Raw genomic sequence first — 16,863 nt, 5'->3', positions numbered from 1 at the left:
TCCTTTTTAGGGAAGTTTTTAATGTCTGATGCTGTATTATTTTTAATATTCGTTTGGAAGCCGCCCAGAGTGGCTGGGGAAACCCAGCCAGATGGGCAGGATATAAATAAATTATTATTATTATTATTATTATTATTATTATTATTATTATTATTACTATTAGTATAAAACATACTAAATAATTAGCACTGGTTGTTTTAGAAATCTGTCCAAGAAAAGTAGCAACCTTTTTCATTTGCACACAGCATATCTGAGATCAAATATGACTCAAGCCCAAGAATAAACTTTCAAATCCAATATATTGGCAGCAATAATTCCCACCCTTCAAAGATTTTGAAGGATTTTCAGAGTCCACATCAAGATGGACAGCTCCCAGTCATTTTAGTCAGAAGTCCATGAAAGCTATGTCCCAGTAAACAATGCCTCACGCAGAAATGGCTCATTTTGTTTTTGTTTATCATCTAAAGCTAATGTTTTCAGGAATATCTTTGCATAGAAAATGCACTTGATGGCTTCCTATGTTCTCCTTGCTAAGCTGTCCAAATTTATTCTGCAAACCGCTTTCAATGTCTTGGGCTTGGGCAGCTCCACAATTTTGTCTACTTCCCATATCTCAGCTTTCCCCCCACAAACTCACAGGGTGGTTTTTTTATACAACACCCCTGAGGTTCTGAAAGTGCTGGGCTCTGTTAGGGGTGCCATGGAAGATGGCCGACAATACCATCTCTCCAGCTCACATGAGGTAATTAAGGGGCTGAGATGGGAGTCATCAGCCTCCCAGGTTTCTTCCCGGTGGAAGGGAAGATGCAGCCTCATCCGCAGCTGCCCACAAACCACCCCCGAGTTCGAAAAGAAGGAGGGGGTGAGGGCACTGGATGGAAAGCCCTTGAGTGAGCTCGGATCTCCTGGACACTGTCTCCTTGAGCGCTCCAAGTTCCATCTCTTAAGATAAAAGATTGGATAAGATTTATGGACATGCTTCGAGTGAAGAAAGGGTATTTTATCTGCTAATTAAGCCAGCCACTGAGATGCTAAGAGTGACGGATTGGAAGAAAGATAACATCAAAGAACAACAGCTAAGCCGGTATGTTGAAACGGAAAGGAAAGGAGGGGGAATAAAACTTTTTGTTTTCTTACTACAGTGGTGCCTCGCAAGACGAAATTAATCCGTTCCGCGAGTCTCTTCGTCTAGCGGTTTTTTCGTCTTGCGAAGCAAGCCCATTGACGGCTTAGCGGCTTAGCGCTATTAGCACTATTAGCGGCTTTTAGCGGCTTTTAGCGGCTTTTAGTGGCTTATCGGCTTATCAGATAAGCAGATAAGTGGCTTAGCGGCTTAGAAAAAGGGGGGGAAGAAAAAAAACCCGCAGGAACGCGCAAGACATTTTTGTCTTGCGAAGCAAGCCCATAGGAAATTCATTTTGCGAAGCACCTCCAAAACGGAAAACCCTTTCGTCTAGCGGGTTTTCCGTCTTGCGAGGCATTCGTCTTGCGGGGCACCACTGTACGATACTACCTAACAACCCCCCCCCCCCGAAGAACCGTCTTTTACTACTTATAGCAAGTGAGATTGGAAAACATAAACTGTGTGGAAATAATAATATTAAGTAAAGCCTTTGTTTTTTGAAATATTTGGAAGAAGATAAAAGACTTTCTTGTGACGCAGAACTTAATCGAGATCTGCCATTACGAGACAGACTGCGCTGCAGAGATTAATAGTCATAGGGGGAGGCGAGCTCTTACTTTGTTATTATATCTGCGTCTCAAGTTCGATTTGGCAAATCTTCCCTGGAAAGACTAATGTTTGCTGCAACCTGTCTGAGAAAATTAATAAGCAAACGCCTACATTCTATTTCATCAGAACTGAGATAAGATGGCGTCTGCCACCCGAGAAGGACTTTTGGATGGATTCGGCATAAATACTAGCACGTGAGGACATACTGCAAATAAAAGACTTACCAGCTGCAAAAAAAAAAAGGGGGTGGAGAGTCATACAAAGTTCACACAGAAGTATAATATTGATCATTTCAGCTCGCCTGTGGAAACAACTCAGAGGCTATGAAAGAAGAAGGATAATAACAAGAAGATTTAAAGAAGGGACTAGTGGACACTCAAAGAAGTAGAAATATGAGATGATTGGACCCTACTGAACTTGAAGCATGGGAACCCCCAACAAAAAAAATATAATTTGGCAAAATATTTGGACTTTATGATATATATTTGTATAATTTGGAATATTTAATGTGATTTGATTGGATTGTTAAAATGGAAAACTTAATAAAAATTTTTTTTTAAAAAAAGAGAGATTGTGAAAGTGCAGTTTATTTTATGGTTGCAGGGTTTTTTATTTGAAATGATGGCAAATCTCAGCTGTGTTTCCTGATAAATGATACTGACTTCATATGTTGGAGTGATAGATGTTTCAAAGCCCATAAAAACATTCCTGGCCGATAGATATTGGTTTCCTGATGTCCTTTATCCATCAGCTTTAGTTGCCAGGCAGACTGTAATAATACTCCAGAGCAGGCATGGGGAGTAATCTGCTTAATGCTTTCAGGCAAGTCCACCTAATTTCAACTTCCTGAAACGGTATGTGAACAGAAACACAGCTGCAGTTCATCCATCAAAATTCACACATCTTCAGATTACGTGATACACCTTTCCAACCAAATAATATGTGTATTTTATGGTAAACTGTTTATGATATTATGCCGATAATAGAATGTATATTTTACTGAAAATATCATGCAAAATTTAGTATATTAACAAAAATATTGTGTGTATATATTAATCTTTGTATTAAGCATTATTTGTATATCAACAGAAATGTACACTAAAATGCAGACAATTTTTCATGATTTTTTTCTCTTCTTCTGCACAAACTGGTACAGAAATATGGTGAACCAAAAAGAACACTGGAAATGTGAGAAACTAAGCGGAAACCCAAACGGATAAGATTCACTCATCCACACTCTTAAACATAGAAGAGGCAGAGACAGTTTTTATATTTCAAAGCGGAGATGGATCCTCCCACGCCTACTGCAGGGAAATTACTTCTTGCCTGATCACGAATGATCACGAATTCATATTGATTTTGTAGGACCATTACAAGGAAATTACTTCTTGCCTGTTGTTCTTCCACTCAGAATGCCTTCAAATAATCACAAACATCTGTTCCAACAATCACAGCTCTCAACCAATTATTTGCAACGCATGTGTCAGGGGCTCAGGAGCAGAGGCACAGGGAAGAGAGGAGATGGAGAGCGAAGGGGAAGAATCCGAGGGGAGCGTAGGAGAAGAGGACAGTGGACCGAGGGATTCCATGAGCCTCTCCAGCGAATCGGAAGATTCACAGAAGGGGGCGCCAGTGGCCGGGGGTAGGGGGTTCCCAAGGGGAACGCCCAGGAGCAAGGGGGCAGCAGGGACTCCCAGAGCAATAGTTGGAAATCAGGACCAGCTTCCCCACCAGAGCAGAGTGGGGGGGAAGAGTCCCAAGGATCGGGGCCAGTGCATTCCCCACCAGGGAGAGAAGATAAGGCAGGGCTGACCACACCTCCATCGGAGAGTCAGACAATGGAGGGGAGGTCAGATCCGGCCAGTATCCCGGAAGAGGGAAGCAGTGACAGAAGTAGTGTAACGGTCAGGAGGAAGGTCACTGGGTTGGCGCGAGAGGCAAGTTCAAATGTACAGGAGCGCGGGACAGCAGAGAATGAGGATTGGGAACCGGGTCCTAAAGCCCGCCGGAGGGAGGGGGAGGAGCTAAGCGACTCAGCGTCGGAAGAGTCCAGAAAGGGCAATGCCCCAGCGGGCAGGAGGACCCAGAGGAGGAGAGAGCAGCGTAAAAGGTGGAGCAGGGCTAGGATCTTAAACTGGTGTCATAGGGGAGGAGACTCAGACGGGACCGCCGGTCTAGGGTTTAAGACGTAGAGCTGCGCGCTGCGGCTTTGAAATGGAAACTGAACCTCAATAAAGACTTTTGTACATAACGACAGCCTCGCGTTGGTCCTCTGTGAGCTGGGACCTAGGGGCAGCTCTGACAGCATGGATTGACAGATACTACAACAAGTACAGTACAAATGTAATTTTATTGTGTGTGTTTTTTTAAAAAAATATTGCTCATATTCAAACATTAGGAAGCTATTAACCCATCCATATGATGGGTTTTTTTTAAAATTACAGCACATATTAGAACATTAGGAATCTATTAAGCCATATGAGATTTTGTTTTTTACTAACTCTTACAAATAGGGCTGGATTAAATGCATACAGTGCACTTTATTTCATCCTTCCAAGCTGAAGGCAGACTCATGATTCCTCATTGATGTCCCAGCAGAACTTGAAGGGCAGCTTTTCCATTCTCTTCTTAAAAACACTGTCAAACCTTTCACTTTGTGCGACTGTCATCATGTTCTTCCAGTCTCCAACAGTGCCTGGCCCAGGAAGCAGACAGAAAGAACGTGCATTGTGGTGGTCAAAAAAATATCCATAACTCCAGATATATTCTATCCCAAGCTGGGTATATGTCCCTCAGTGTGAAAAAAATTCCACACTCCAGATTGGAAAGACAAATATACCACCCTTAAATATACCGTATTTTTCGTCCTATAGGGCTCACCAGCCCATAGGACGCACCTCGTTTTTTTGGGGGGAAATGAATAAAAAATATATATATCCCCCCCCAGCCGCAGCTGCAGCCCCAAGCCTTGCACACACCCGCCCAAAGCACGCCCAAAGGCTGCCGCCCCAAGCCTCGCGCGCCCGGCGGGACCTCCCGCCAGGTGAGCAAGGCTTGCGGACACCCGCTCAAAGCACGGGGCGCCCTCCGGAGGGCACCCCATGCTTCGGGCTGCAGGCTGCCGCCCCAAGCCTCGCGCGCCCAGCAGGACCTCCCGCCAGGTGCGCAAGGCTTGCGGACACTCGCCCAAAGCACGGGGCGCCCTCCGGAGGGTGCCCCGTGCTTCGGGCTGCAGGCTGCTGCCCGCAAGCCTTGTGAGCCCGCGGGAACTCCTGCTGGGCTTGCAAGGCTTGCGGATAGCTTCCTGAAGCCTGGAGAGCTAGAGGCATCGGTGCGCACCGACCCCTTTCGCTCTCCAGGCTTCAGCGAAAGCCTGCATTCGCCCCATAGGATGCACACACATTTCCCCTTCATTTTTGGAGGGGGAAAAGTGCGTCCTATGGGGCGAAAAATATGGTACATATTTAGAACAAGGGAAAAACAACAGGGGAAGTACATAATAGAACAACTCTAAAATTAGGAAACACCAGAAACTGAGAGTTTCATGAAGACTGGGAAAATGAAATCACCATCTCTTGGTGCCTATCAAAGGTTTGAGATTTTGCAAGCACCACCAATTCAGTTCGACTGCCACTGACTTACCTTTGCGAAGAAAAGGTCCTTTGCTGTGGTCTAGGATATCCAGTGGCATGAACTCATAGTTTGCCCTGGGATCTGCTTTCATTTTATTAAATGTAGCCTGATCCACAACAGCATCCACCTCCTTTTCAGTCAGTCTCTTTCCTAGGAAGTTGCATAGTTTCAATACACAGCTTCTCAGGTCCTGAAATGGAACGTGGTTTTAATGCCAGGCCATTTACAATAGAGAAACCTGACAGCCTAGCGACTAAAACTCATGGAATAGGCAGGATAGCAAGGAAGGGAAACAAGCAGCCTGCATGTTTCTTTGCCTAGTTTGTAATAATTGTCATTGCATTATATTATATTATATTATATTATATTATATTATATTATATTATATTATACTCTCATTGTTGCTTTTATTCCATGAGCCATGCAGAATGCATTATATTCTGGGGCAGCTCTTTCAATTGACCCCACAAGTAAATAAATAAATGCCCCTGTTGCAGACACAAGGAAGGTTCTGCGACATCTCTCCTCAGCATCAGAGGGCCTGTGAAATGACATATCTTGCTTGGGATCACGACACTTTATTTATAGTGTGGGGAAATAGTTACAGAACAATATTCACAGTCTAGGGACTGAAAAGGTGCTCCTGATTCCATGGCCCACTAATCTTTTTTAAAAAAACTTTAGAAAGGAAATGAAACTAGCAAGGGGGCACTTGAACATCATATTGCTTCCTTCCTCCATTTTGTAAAGGAGAGTTCTGATGGATGCTTAATATCAGACTGGATAGCATTTTGATAACTTACCTTCTTCATTTCTTCATAGGTAAGAAACAGAATATTGAAGTCATCCTTATGAGAGTACCAGCCTTCCACATGGTCCAACCATGAACTTGCAAGTACTGATGAGAAAGAAGTTGAGTTGGCATAAAATGTAGATCAGGTGATTTTTTTTTGAAAAACATTCAGAGAGAAGCAGTACAAACGTATAAACACCATCAAAACAATTTAAAGGAATCCTATTAAGAACCAGCAGTGGTACAAACCATTAAACAGAAGCTGAACTAATACCACCCAACCTCACCAAACACTTTCTCAGAGAAAGAATTTGCAGAAGAGTTCTGCATTTTAAGGCTGTCTGAAGTGCTTCCCATCCCAATGCGATGAGAGAGTGATGGGTGGGCTGAGATCAGTCTAGCCTTCCTTCAGCCCCCTTCCTTCCCACACGGCCAGTTTCCTTATATGGTGTGGCAGTTAATACTTGCAACATTTAAGAGACCGTGTCAGGGTTTCTCAGTTATTACTTGACACAAATATCTACACTTGATTAAGGATTAGGGGCTCCACCTTGTAATGATTTGTAGCTGCTGCATCCTGATGCAAAGAGAATATAAATCCACCTGATTTTCTTTGGGAGTTGGCCAGATCTATACCCTACCTTCTGCATCAGTGGCATAAAATGGTGTAGTTGGAGTCTCAGTTGGAGACTCTTTGTGATGCATGGATGTGGAATTTCCTCAGAGTAACCTATAGCATCAGACATGGCATTGTGAAGAGAATTTCTTTAATATGTTGTCAAAGGAGGATAAAGATGAAGGGACAAGAGTGATTCATTTTAGAATAGCAAATCTTCCTTACCTTTTCCAGCCAAAAACCTCTCCATGAAAATTCCAAAATCTTCTACCTCTTCAAATTTGACTGCCATTTTGGAAAAATGGTAAAAGGAAACCGAGACATCCTTTGGGTTTCTGGCCACATAAACAACCTGCAGGAATAACAACCAATTCCATTCTATTGCTGATCTTATTGTTTCTACTGTCTCTTTTGTTTTGCTTCTGTACTTATTTATGTGGTTGTGAAATGTGTCTGGACCCAAGTTGTTGAAGAGGGATATATATGCCTAAAATAATAAATGGATGGATCTCAGATATCTCTTCTTGTGGATTCTTGGTGCTTCCCAGTTGCTTTATATCCCTGGCAGCCTCTTACTCTTTTGGAACATGCATGTCACACGCACAGAGCAATCCTATGGTGTTGAATGAACTTATTCTTATGTGTGTTGGATGGTATCCTCCAAGACTTTTACTAAGATGGAGCATAAAATCTTTTCTGTTTAGGAGTCATGGGAATTATTCTAAGCTCAGGGTGCACAGAGCATTATTCATTCATATGGAGAAAGGAATTACAGCTCGATGAACTGCCTTCAAAAATGGAGAAATGTTAACGGAAACTGAGGTGATCATTTAAATAAGCAAGTCAAACGTTTAATTTTATCAAATAATAAATGTGCCATTTCCTACTTTTGCTCTTCTGTTCCTTAATCCTTTGGGTACTAAATAGTAGGGAAGATGGGAAGCAAAGAGGCGAGGTGATGGACGACTGTCGTAATCCACATTGCGTATATTGTACTCCAGCCACGGAGCCCTGTCTAGTAAGTCGACTTTTTCGGTTCCATCTCGGTGACCTTCATGATAAATCAAGCTCAAAATATTTTGGGTCCATATTGTGCCTATAAATGAGAATAAGCCTATTTCATTCTTTCATTGTCATGAATGTACTTAGTACTTTGCAGGGTGAAATAACTGAGAACAACATGTCTCAGCATCGAGGAGCTTACTATTGAATTGCAACACTGTTAAAGAAAAGAAATGAGGGAGAGGAAGGAAGTCATGGGAAACACAGCAAGCAGAGGCAGATTCAGGGATCTGGCTGCACAGGTTGCCACCAATATGATATAAAATAGAAAGTGGGAAGTGGGGGGCACTAAAGTTTGGTGTCACACAGACCACCACTGCAATAAGGGCAGCAATTGGTGATTGAGGAAGATTGACCAAGGCTTCCTTACTATTTTGGATGAGAAAGGTGAAGTTCAGCTAAAGGCTTCATAGAATTTGAGGATTTGGGAAGATAGAACAAAACTGGCAAATAAGTTCTGTTAATTTTCAGAAAGCTACCAAAAGCTCTATTCCAGATTCTTTGCAGCACATTATACAAATGATTGTCAAAGTCCAGGGAATAATAAAAAAAAGGTTGTCTGGTTCTCCAAAATACTCCAAAGAAGAGTGAAGGAAGTTCTGGTGGGAAACTGGAAGTTATTGCATGTGGGACACAACTGCATTGGATACGGCCCCCCTGATACTGGCAAAGTTGTGACAGATAAATGCTGAAATAAAAAGTCATGGGATGAAAGCTTTTTAAAAATAGAATTTTACAAACACTATTTTACAACCACATACAAAATCCTGAAAGTCAGTAAATACAATAAACCCTTAGCAAACAAATTTGAATGTTTTTGATGTGTATTTATGTTGTTTTCAAAACCTCAAACAGGTTGACACCGGTGGAAAACACATTATTTCATATTTTTAAAAAACAAACAAACATGACCCGGTTCTCCTTTATATAACCGGGTAAGTTCTACACTACCCATATTCACCTCAATTTTGCATTTGGTTTTAAACTCGCCTTAGTATAATATGGATAATATTTACATATATGTGGGTATCCATCATGGTTGAATAGCAATCATAGTTCGTCCTATGAAAATGCACTCTTACCTGACTTTGGATAAGTGACTAAAAATACATCACTGTCTCTTATTTCAAAATCCTCCAGGGTATCCAAGTACTCCACTGAAACCAAATCTGGCTGGAAATAAAATCCTTTGTATGTGAAAACATATTTTTCATCTGGTTCCATGGCCTGTATAAGAATAAAGAGAAGAGAACAGTTACCTCTATTATGCAACAACGGGAAATCACAAAGAAATAGAGGTGTCATTTTGTGAAATCCTACTCTTTTTGCAGATCTCATAGCAGAATCCCATGCTTCTCTTCCATCACAGGTGAGCAACATAAAGGTTCATCATTTAGACCTTAGAACAGAGATTTGGCTCATCACTGAGGCAACAAAGCATTCTTTTCCTCCTACTTTATGTCTGTTTTTGTTTTTGTTAATGGTGCTGCTTTCAACTCAAAGCTGGCTTTCCCCTGCACAATAAAGCTTTTCTCTTTCACCCTGACACAGTTATTTCTCAAGTGCATGTGTGCAGCATGCAAAATAGCAGCCTTTGGCCTCACTTTATGCTGCCTGGCATCATAGTTTGATCAGTGCTGCCATCCTGACACTCATTCTTGTACTCAAGGGGAGGTGGGAAGGAAGCAAAAAACTGCTCCCTGGAAATGGATCAAGGGGAAATGAAAAACTGAAGTCTGTTGCCAATTCCTCCTGAGTTCTTGATCCGCTTCAAGAAATTGGGATGACATATTTTCTTGCCTGCCTGGGGCAAAACCAGTTTTCCTTTCAGTGTTAGCCTCTGACTGTTCCTGGGCTCATAGGAGAGATTGTTTCTGTTCTACTCTCTCGACGACAGACAGCGCATGCATGTGTGTTTGCAAAATGAGTGGATGCTGGATGAAGGGGACACATGGCTCTCTGTATGTTTGAGGTTGAATGGATGGCGAAGAGGGGAAAGAGAGACAGGGTGGTAAAGAGAAAGGTATTTTTCACTGCCCATCTGGCTTCCATTGCCAGCTCTGACTGAAACTGCTGCTGAAATGTGGTGCCCAAGGACATTCCATGGAGGGAATGCTGCCCTCAGCTTCATGTATGATAATACAGAGAGTTGGCTACACATTCAATGGGCCCTATTGGGCAGGCGTTCCAGTACTGAGACAACCACTGCCAAAATAGCCCTTTCTTTTTTTGTCTCTTCCCTGCGCCAATTTCTCTCCTCCCACGTAGCGTCTGACAAGGAAGGCACTTGCAAGGGTGGGCTCAGTGCATGATATAAGGAGGCGGGGAATTGTTATGGGAGAAAGTTCAAGGCTCCATTGGTGGCTGAGGAAACCAAAGTTGTCGCCAGTGTGTTGCTTGTCTTTTATACCTGTTGGAACATTTCAGTTCATAATATATAATATGATGCACCAAATCGAGATATAACACCTTGTGATATTTTAGATGAAAGGATGGCTTATAAAGTAAATAAAAGAAATAACAATAATCAGTTGCATATAACTGATAAAGAAATAAAGTGCCATGAAGCCTGAAAATCACTTTAATTCTCTATATAAGTCTTGTGTGTCATCGCTAAGAAATGCAACAATCTTTTAGTGGAAAACATTATATGTACAAAATAGTACCAAGAAAAATACTCTGGTTGATTTTCCAATATATACCGTAAATGAGCAGGGTTCTGCTTGCACAATTGGAGTTCACATTCAGTCCCCTCAAAATAACTATTAATCTCTGGTAGCACAAGTGGTGCACTCTGTGTGACACCAGAAAAGAATATGAAATGTGACAAGAGTTTTCATGCATCTTGTTACCCCTCGGGACTCATGCATGAAAGAGTAGATTAGTTGTTTGTCATTTAGTAGTCCAGCTTTTCCCTGGAAAGTTTAATTTACAAGAAAACTTACCTACCTTTTGTTTTTAGAGTCAAAAAGTGTGGGAGAGAGAGGGAGAAAGCGATCTCTTTTGCAGCTTGGAGTATTTCAGCTTTTCAAGGCTCAAGTTCAGAGCTCTGTAGGAGATTGCTTTATAGAATTATGTTAGATACTAAGGGTTCAATTAAGCCGATGGCTCCACCTTAGTAAATCATTCCTGGCATGTTATGTAAGAAAAGAAAGGTAACACAGGTCATAGAGGCAGATAATGTAAAGAATAACAGGGGGAGAACTTGTTTCTTTACACAAGCAACAGCCAATATCAACAGTGGTCTTCGTCCATTTAAGAAATAAAAGCAGTATTACGTCTGCTCAGGTCCACTAGTAGAAAATGGGCTCAAATGGTAAGAGAGACCTGAGATTCACCAATTGATGTCTATTTGTACACACATGCCTGCACTGACTTACACCCCAATAACACCTGGAGGAAACAGACCATTTGGATCCCTTCCAATTGGGATTCAGGCCTCACCATGGGACTGAAACTGCCTTGGTCGCGCTGGTTGATGATCTCCGGCGGGCTAGGGACAAAGGTGAGAGCTGTTTCCTAGTTCTGCTGGATCTCTCAGCGGCCTTTGACACCATCGACCATAACATCCTTCTGGACCGTCTAGAGGGGCTGGGAGCTGGGGGCACTGTTATACAGTGGGTTCGCTCCTTCCTCCTGGGCCGTGTTCAGAAAGTGGTGGTGGGGGATGAGTGTTCAGACCCTTGGGCCCTCACTTGTGGGGTACCTCAGGGTTCTGTCCTCTCCCCCATGCTTTTTAACATCTATATGAAGCCGCTGGGAGAGATCATCAGGGGGTTTGGACTGGGTGTTCATCAGTATGCAGATGACACCCAGCTCTACCTCTCCTTTAAATCAGAACTAGTGAAGGCGGTGAAGGTCCTGTGTGAGTGCCTGGAGGCGGTTGGAGGTTGGATGGCGGCTAACAGATTGAGGTTGAATCCTGACAAGACAGAAGTACTGTTTTTGAGGGACAGGAGGCAGGCAGGTGTGGAGGATTCCCTGGTCCTGAATGGGGTAACTGTGCCCCTGAAGGACCAGGTGCGCAGCCTGGGAGTCATTTTGGACTCACAGCTGTCCATGGAGGCACAGGTTAACTCTGTGTCCAGGGCAGCTGTCTACCAGCTCCACCTGGTACGCAGGCTAAGACCCTACCTCCCCGCGGACTGTCTCGCCAGAGTGGTGCATGCTCTAGTTATCTCACGCTTGGACTACTGCAACGCGCTCTACGTGGGGCTACCTTTGAAGGTGACCCGGAAACTGCAATTAATCCAGAATGCGGCAGCTAGACTGGTGACTGGGAGTGGCCGCCGGGACCACATAACACCGGTTCTGAGAGATCTGCACTGGCTCCCAGTACGTTTCCGAGCACGATTCAAAGTGTTGGTGCTGACCTTTAAAGCCCTAAACGGCCTCGGTCCTGTATACCTGAAGGAGCATCTCCACCCCCATCGTTCAGCCCGGACACTGAGATCCAGCGCCGAGGGCCTTCTGGCGGTTCCCTCATTGCGAGAAGTGAGGCTACAGGGAACCAGACAGAGGGCCTTCTCGGTAGTGGCGCCCGCCCTGTGGAACGCCCTCCCATCAGATGTCAAAGAGATAAAGAACTACCTGACATTCAGAAGACATCTTAAGGCAGCCCTGTTCAGGGAAGTTTTTAATATGTAATGCTGTACTGTTTTTAACACTGATTGGGAGCCCCCAGAGTGGCTGGGGAAACTCAGCCAGATGGGCGGGGTATAAATAATAAATTATTATTATTATTATTATTATTATTATTATTATTATCTGAAACTTAATAAAGTTGTGGCCAGTTTTAATCCCATGGCACGTTGTCTTGAGTCATTATTCCACTCGGGGGTCACCTGGGGTTGGGGGGACTCCGCCTGCCCACGCAAACCACTTCCAATGTCTTGGGCTTGGGCAGCTCCACAACTTTGTCTAACTCCCCCTACCTCAGCTCTTCCCCCACGAAACGACAGGGGGGGTTTTATACAGCACCCCTGAGATTGTGAAAGCGCAGTTTATTTTATCGTTGCAGGCTTTTTTTATTTCAAATGATGGCAAATCTCAGTTGTGTTTCCTAATAAATGATACTGACTTCATATGCTGGAGTGATAGATGTTTCAGTGTCCTTACAAGCCACTCCTGGCTGATAGATGTTGGTTTCCTGGGGTCCTTTATCCATCAGCTTTAGTTGCCAGGCAGACAGTAATAGTACTCCAGAGCAGGAATGGGGAGAAATCTGAATAATGTTTTAATGCAAGTCCACCTGATTTCAACTTCCCCAGTCTGTGAAGAGAAACACAGCTAAAGTTCATCCATCAAAATTCACACATCTTCAGATTTTGTGATACACCTTTCTACTCATCCATATCCTTAAGACTTAGAAGAGGCAGAGACAGTTTTTATTTTGAAAGCAGAGATGGATCCTGGCACACCTACTGCTTGCTGAGAATAGGACTGGGTGACTCAACCTGTACTAAATTATATTGTGATGGTTTATAAATATCAGAGTCTGGTTACAGTTTGAGATCCAAAGAATGGGTGCTGCTAAACTCTTGGAAGAGCACAAAGAACCATTCTTATTTACGTATTCTTATAAGCTGTAAATGATGGAATCTGTGATTTTTTCATGTGATCGTGTTTGCTCAGTGACGACAGGGAGGAGAATGTGTGTTAAACAATGCAAGGAATACATTCTGGGTGCACTTGTCTCTTATCAAACTTTGCTGCCTTGAACTGGCATGCAGTATGAAGGTGCAGCTTTTTTCCTATAGGCTGGCATGGGCTTGAATTCTGATTAATCATTGTCATTCACTAGGAATCGAATGCTTCCTCCATCTAAAATGTTTGTGAGGCAATTTTATATTGGAGTTCAAATAAGTTCTCCCATCAAACTACTTTTTCAAATCCGCTCAGGTCAGAGTTTTGGCACTCTTGCAAAGTTTATGACCCTTGGGGTAAGATGAGGTCCTCTGGAATAAGACTTTGTGAGTTGAGGACCCTCCACCCGCATAGGATTATAATAAGACACACAGACACATTATTTTAGGTTAATGGGCAAAATTAGGCCACAACTTTTATTGGTTACAGTATATGAGTAGTATTGGCTTAAGCACTGGATGAAACAGCAATACAAGACTCCACCCTGCACAGCCGGAAGTCATATCGGGGTTAACAACCAATAGGAGGAGCTTGTTGATGTAAATACAACTGGAAGCTCCCCCGTGACGTCACTGGGGTCATGCCATGGCCCTAGCCACTAGCAGGGCATCGGACAGGATCCACGTCCTCCAGATTCCTTTAACGGAATACCCAAAAGAGGAGGGGTAGATGATGGCGCATACCCAATCTTCCAACACAACACACATATTCCAATGCCTAACCACAACCTGAACCAAAAGGCTCCCCGCCAATACCCTCACTGCTGCAACTAATTCCTAATACTTCTGATGACGTCTGCCAACCACACATCATTTCCTTGATCGGAAAGATGGACGCCATTGTCACGAAACAGAAACACATCACTGAATCGGATGTCAGGATGTGCAATCACATGGCCATTCATATATAGCAGCTTGCGGGCCACCGCACGATTCAGAAGTTTCCTGGATTTGTCAGTGGCTATAGGGTTATGACTGCTACACCACACCCTTCTTTTTAGAAGGAAGGACCAAAACACAGTTGTTTCTGGGAATAATACAGCCAGTTCATCAAAGTCCTTCTTAATGTGGAAAAACAAGTCCACGCTCTTCCTGAAGGCAAGGTCATTCTTCCCTAGCTGGATAATCAAGATGTCGGGAGGACCAAAAGATGCTGCATTTGCCTTCACTACTGGCATAAACTCTTCCCAATGCATGCCACGTCTTAAAATCCAGGAAACACGAACACCTGATGGCAGACCAAGGTCATTGCCGATGCCACACTTGACCACGCACACACGGGCCCAATGAACAATGCTATGACCACAGATCCAAATTTGGAGACCTGGAGAAGCTGGAAAATAAGAAAATGAAAAGACAGATAAGGGTTGAGCACTATGGATTTTGAAAATACAGGTCAGCAGTTGAGAATTACTGATTCTTGCGAATGTATGCCTTATAAGCATTTGACTTCTAGCGACCTAGTTCCTTGATCCTATCTGTTGGGAGGCCTAAATGGGACGCCATAGTGGCCGCTCCAATCCTAAAAGAGTGTGCAGCATATTCATTGGCTGGGAAACCAATTGCCTTACGTAAGACACGCGGGAACTGGTGTCTCATCAAGCAGGAACCATCTTCATGTACGAATAAAGGGCCCACACAGGCAGATCTAAGCCTCAAATACCGCCTGATGTTTTTTACTGGGCAGGGGCCCTGATGTTTGGATGCTGCTAGCTTGATCAAGGCACCCCTGCTGCTCTGGTCCATTTTTGACCACTTCCTCTGTTTTTTGTCCTGTAATTTATCTTAACATATTATAACCTTGTTTTACCCTTTAATATATAATTGTCTTAACATATTTTAACTTTATTTTCCCTTTAATACTCTAATAATCTATTTGTACTTAATTCCTTGTAACATTTCTACTGAAGCCATATAGCTCCTTTCCAACATTTTTCTAACACTCATTAATTTTACAATATTTTAATAAATAGTCTTTAAACTTTTTCCAATCTTCTTCCACCGACTCTTCTCCCTGGTCCCGGATTCTGCCAGTCATATCCGCCAATTCCCTATAGTCCATCAACCTGGTGATCTTCTGTCCGATGCTCTTAACTCTTTTCCAAGTCCCTTCTGCGAGTCTTCTCTTCATATTTATACATGAACTTTACTTTGTCTTTTATATATATATAATATTTATTAAGATTTTGGAAATTACAAAAAGAAAAAAGAAAAAATGAACGTACAAAGACAGAAACAAAAACAAAAACACTACATAAAACATTAAATTAACAAAACAAAACAAAAACAATTAAAAACACTTCCAATATTTTCAAATCTTAACTTTCATACACTTGTTTCATTGACTTCCTCAAAGCCTCCCTTTTTGTATTCCACTTCAATTAACTATTTCAGCAAGTCCTTTCCATCTTCATCTATTTTCTATCTTAAAGTTAATTTTCCCTTTCAATGCATTAACAATCTATCTATACCTAGTTCCTTCTAACATTTCTGCCAAAGCCATATAGCTTCATTCCACCTTTTTTCTAACATTCATTAATTTTACAATATTTCCGTAGATAATCTTTAAACTTTTTCCAGTCTTCTTCCACCGACTCTTCTCCCTGGTCTCGGATTCTGCCAGTCATTTCTGCCAGTTCCATATAGTCCATCAACTTCATCTGCCATTCTTCCCTGGTGGGTAAATCTTGTGTCTTCCAATACTTCGCGATGAGTAATCTTGCTGCTGTTGTTGCATACATGAAAAATGTTCTGTCCTTCTTTGGCACCAATTGGCTGACCATGCCCAGGAGAAAGGCCTCTGGTTTCTTCAGAAAGGTATATTTAAATACCTTTTTCATTTCATTATAGATCATCTCCCAGAAAGTCTTAATCCTTGGGCATGTCCACCAAAGGTGAAAGAATGTACCTTCAGTCTCTTTACATTTCCAACATTTATTATCAGGCAAATGGTAAATTTTTGCAAGCTTGACTGGTGTCATGTACCACCTGTATATCATTTTAATTATATTCTCTCTTAAGGCATTACATGCTGTAAATTTCAAACCTGTGGTCCATAACTGTTCCCAGTCAGCCATCATAATGTTATGTCCAACATCTTGTGCCCATTTAATCATAGCAGATTTTACCGTTTCATCCTGAGTATTCCATTTCAACAGCAAGTTATACATTCTTGACAGATTCTTAATTTTAGGATCTAGCAATTCTGTTTCCAATTTTGATTTTTCCACCTGGAAGCCAACTTTTTTATCCAAATTATATGCCTCCATTATTTGATAATAATGGAGCCAATCTCGCACTTTATTTTTTAATTTTTCAAAGCTTTGCAGTTTTATTCTGTCTCCAGCTTGTTCCAAAATTTCCCAATATTTCGGCCAATTGG

General features: G+C 42.5%; 1 protein-coding gene across 3 annotated transcripts in view; it reads right to left on the bottom strand.

Annotated features, from left to right (window-relative positions):
- Window positions 1–4,252: 4,252 nt before the first annotated feature.
- Window positions 4,253–16,863, bottom strand: part of LOC307213390 (amine sulfotransferase-like) — a 38,830-nt gene continuing 26,219 nt past the window's right edge. Inside the window, exons 1-7 of one of the 3 annotated variants that reach the window (XM_079971251.1) lie at window positions 10,786–10,935; window positions 8,919–9,063; window positions 7,662–7,870; window positions 7,000–7,126; window positions 6,169–6,263; window positions 5,375–5,555; window positions 4,253–4,427 (exon numbers count right to left, since the gene is read on the bottom strand). In XM_079971251.1, the coding sequence (XP_079827377.1) occupies window positions 4,303–4,427; window positions 5,375–5,555; window positions 6,169–6,263; window positions 7,000–7,126; window positions 7,662–7,870; window positions 8,919–9,060 (879 nt within the window). In that variant the 5' untranslated portion in view covers window positions 9,061–9,063; window positions 10,786–10,935 and the 3' untranslated portion in view covers window positions 4,253–4,302. Of the gene's footprint in view, window positions 4,428–5,374; window positions 5,556–6,168; window positions 6,264–6,999; window positions 7,127–7,661; window positions 7,871–8,918; window positions 9,064–10,781; window positions 10,936–16,863 lie in introns of those variants that run through there. The other 2 variants (XM_079971252.1, XM_079971253.1) reach the window with 2 other exon arrangements.

This window comes from Podarcis cretensis (assembly GCF_951804945.1).
Source record: "Podarcis cretensis genome assembly, chromosome: 3".
NCBI lineage: Eukaryota > Metazoa > Chordata > Lepidosauria > Squamata > Lacertidae > Podarcis > Podarcis cretensis.
The sequence above is the reverse complement of the archived record's forward strand: the minus strand, read 5'-3'. Positions and strand labels throughout refer to the sequence as shown.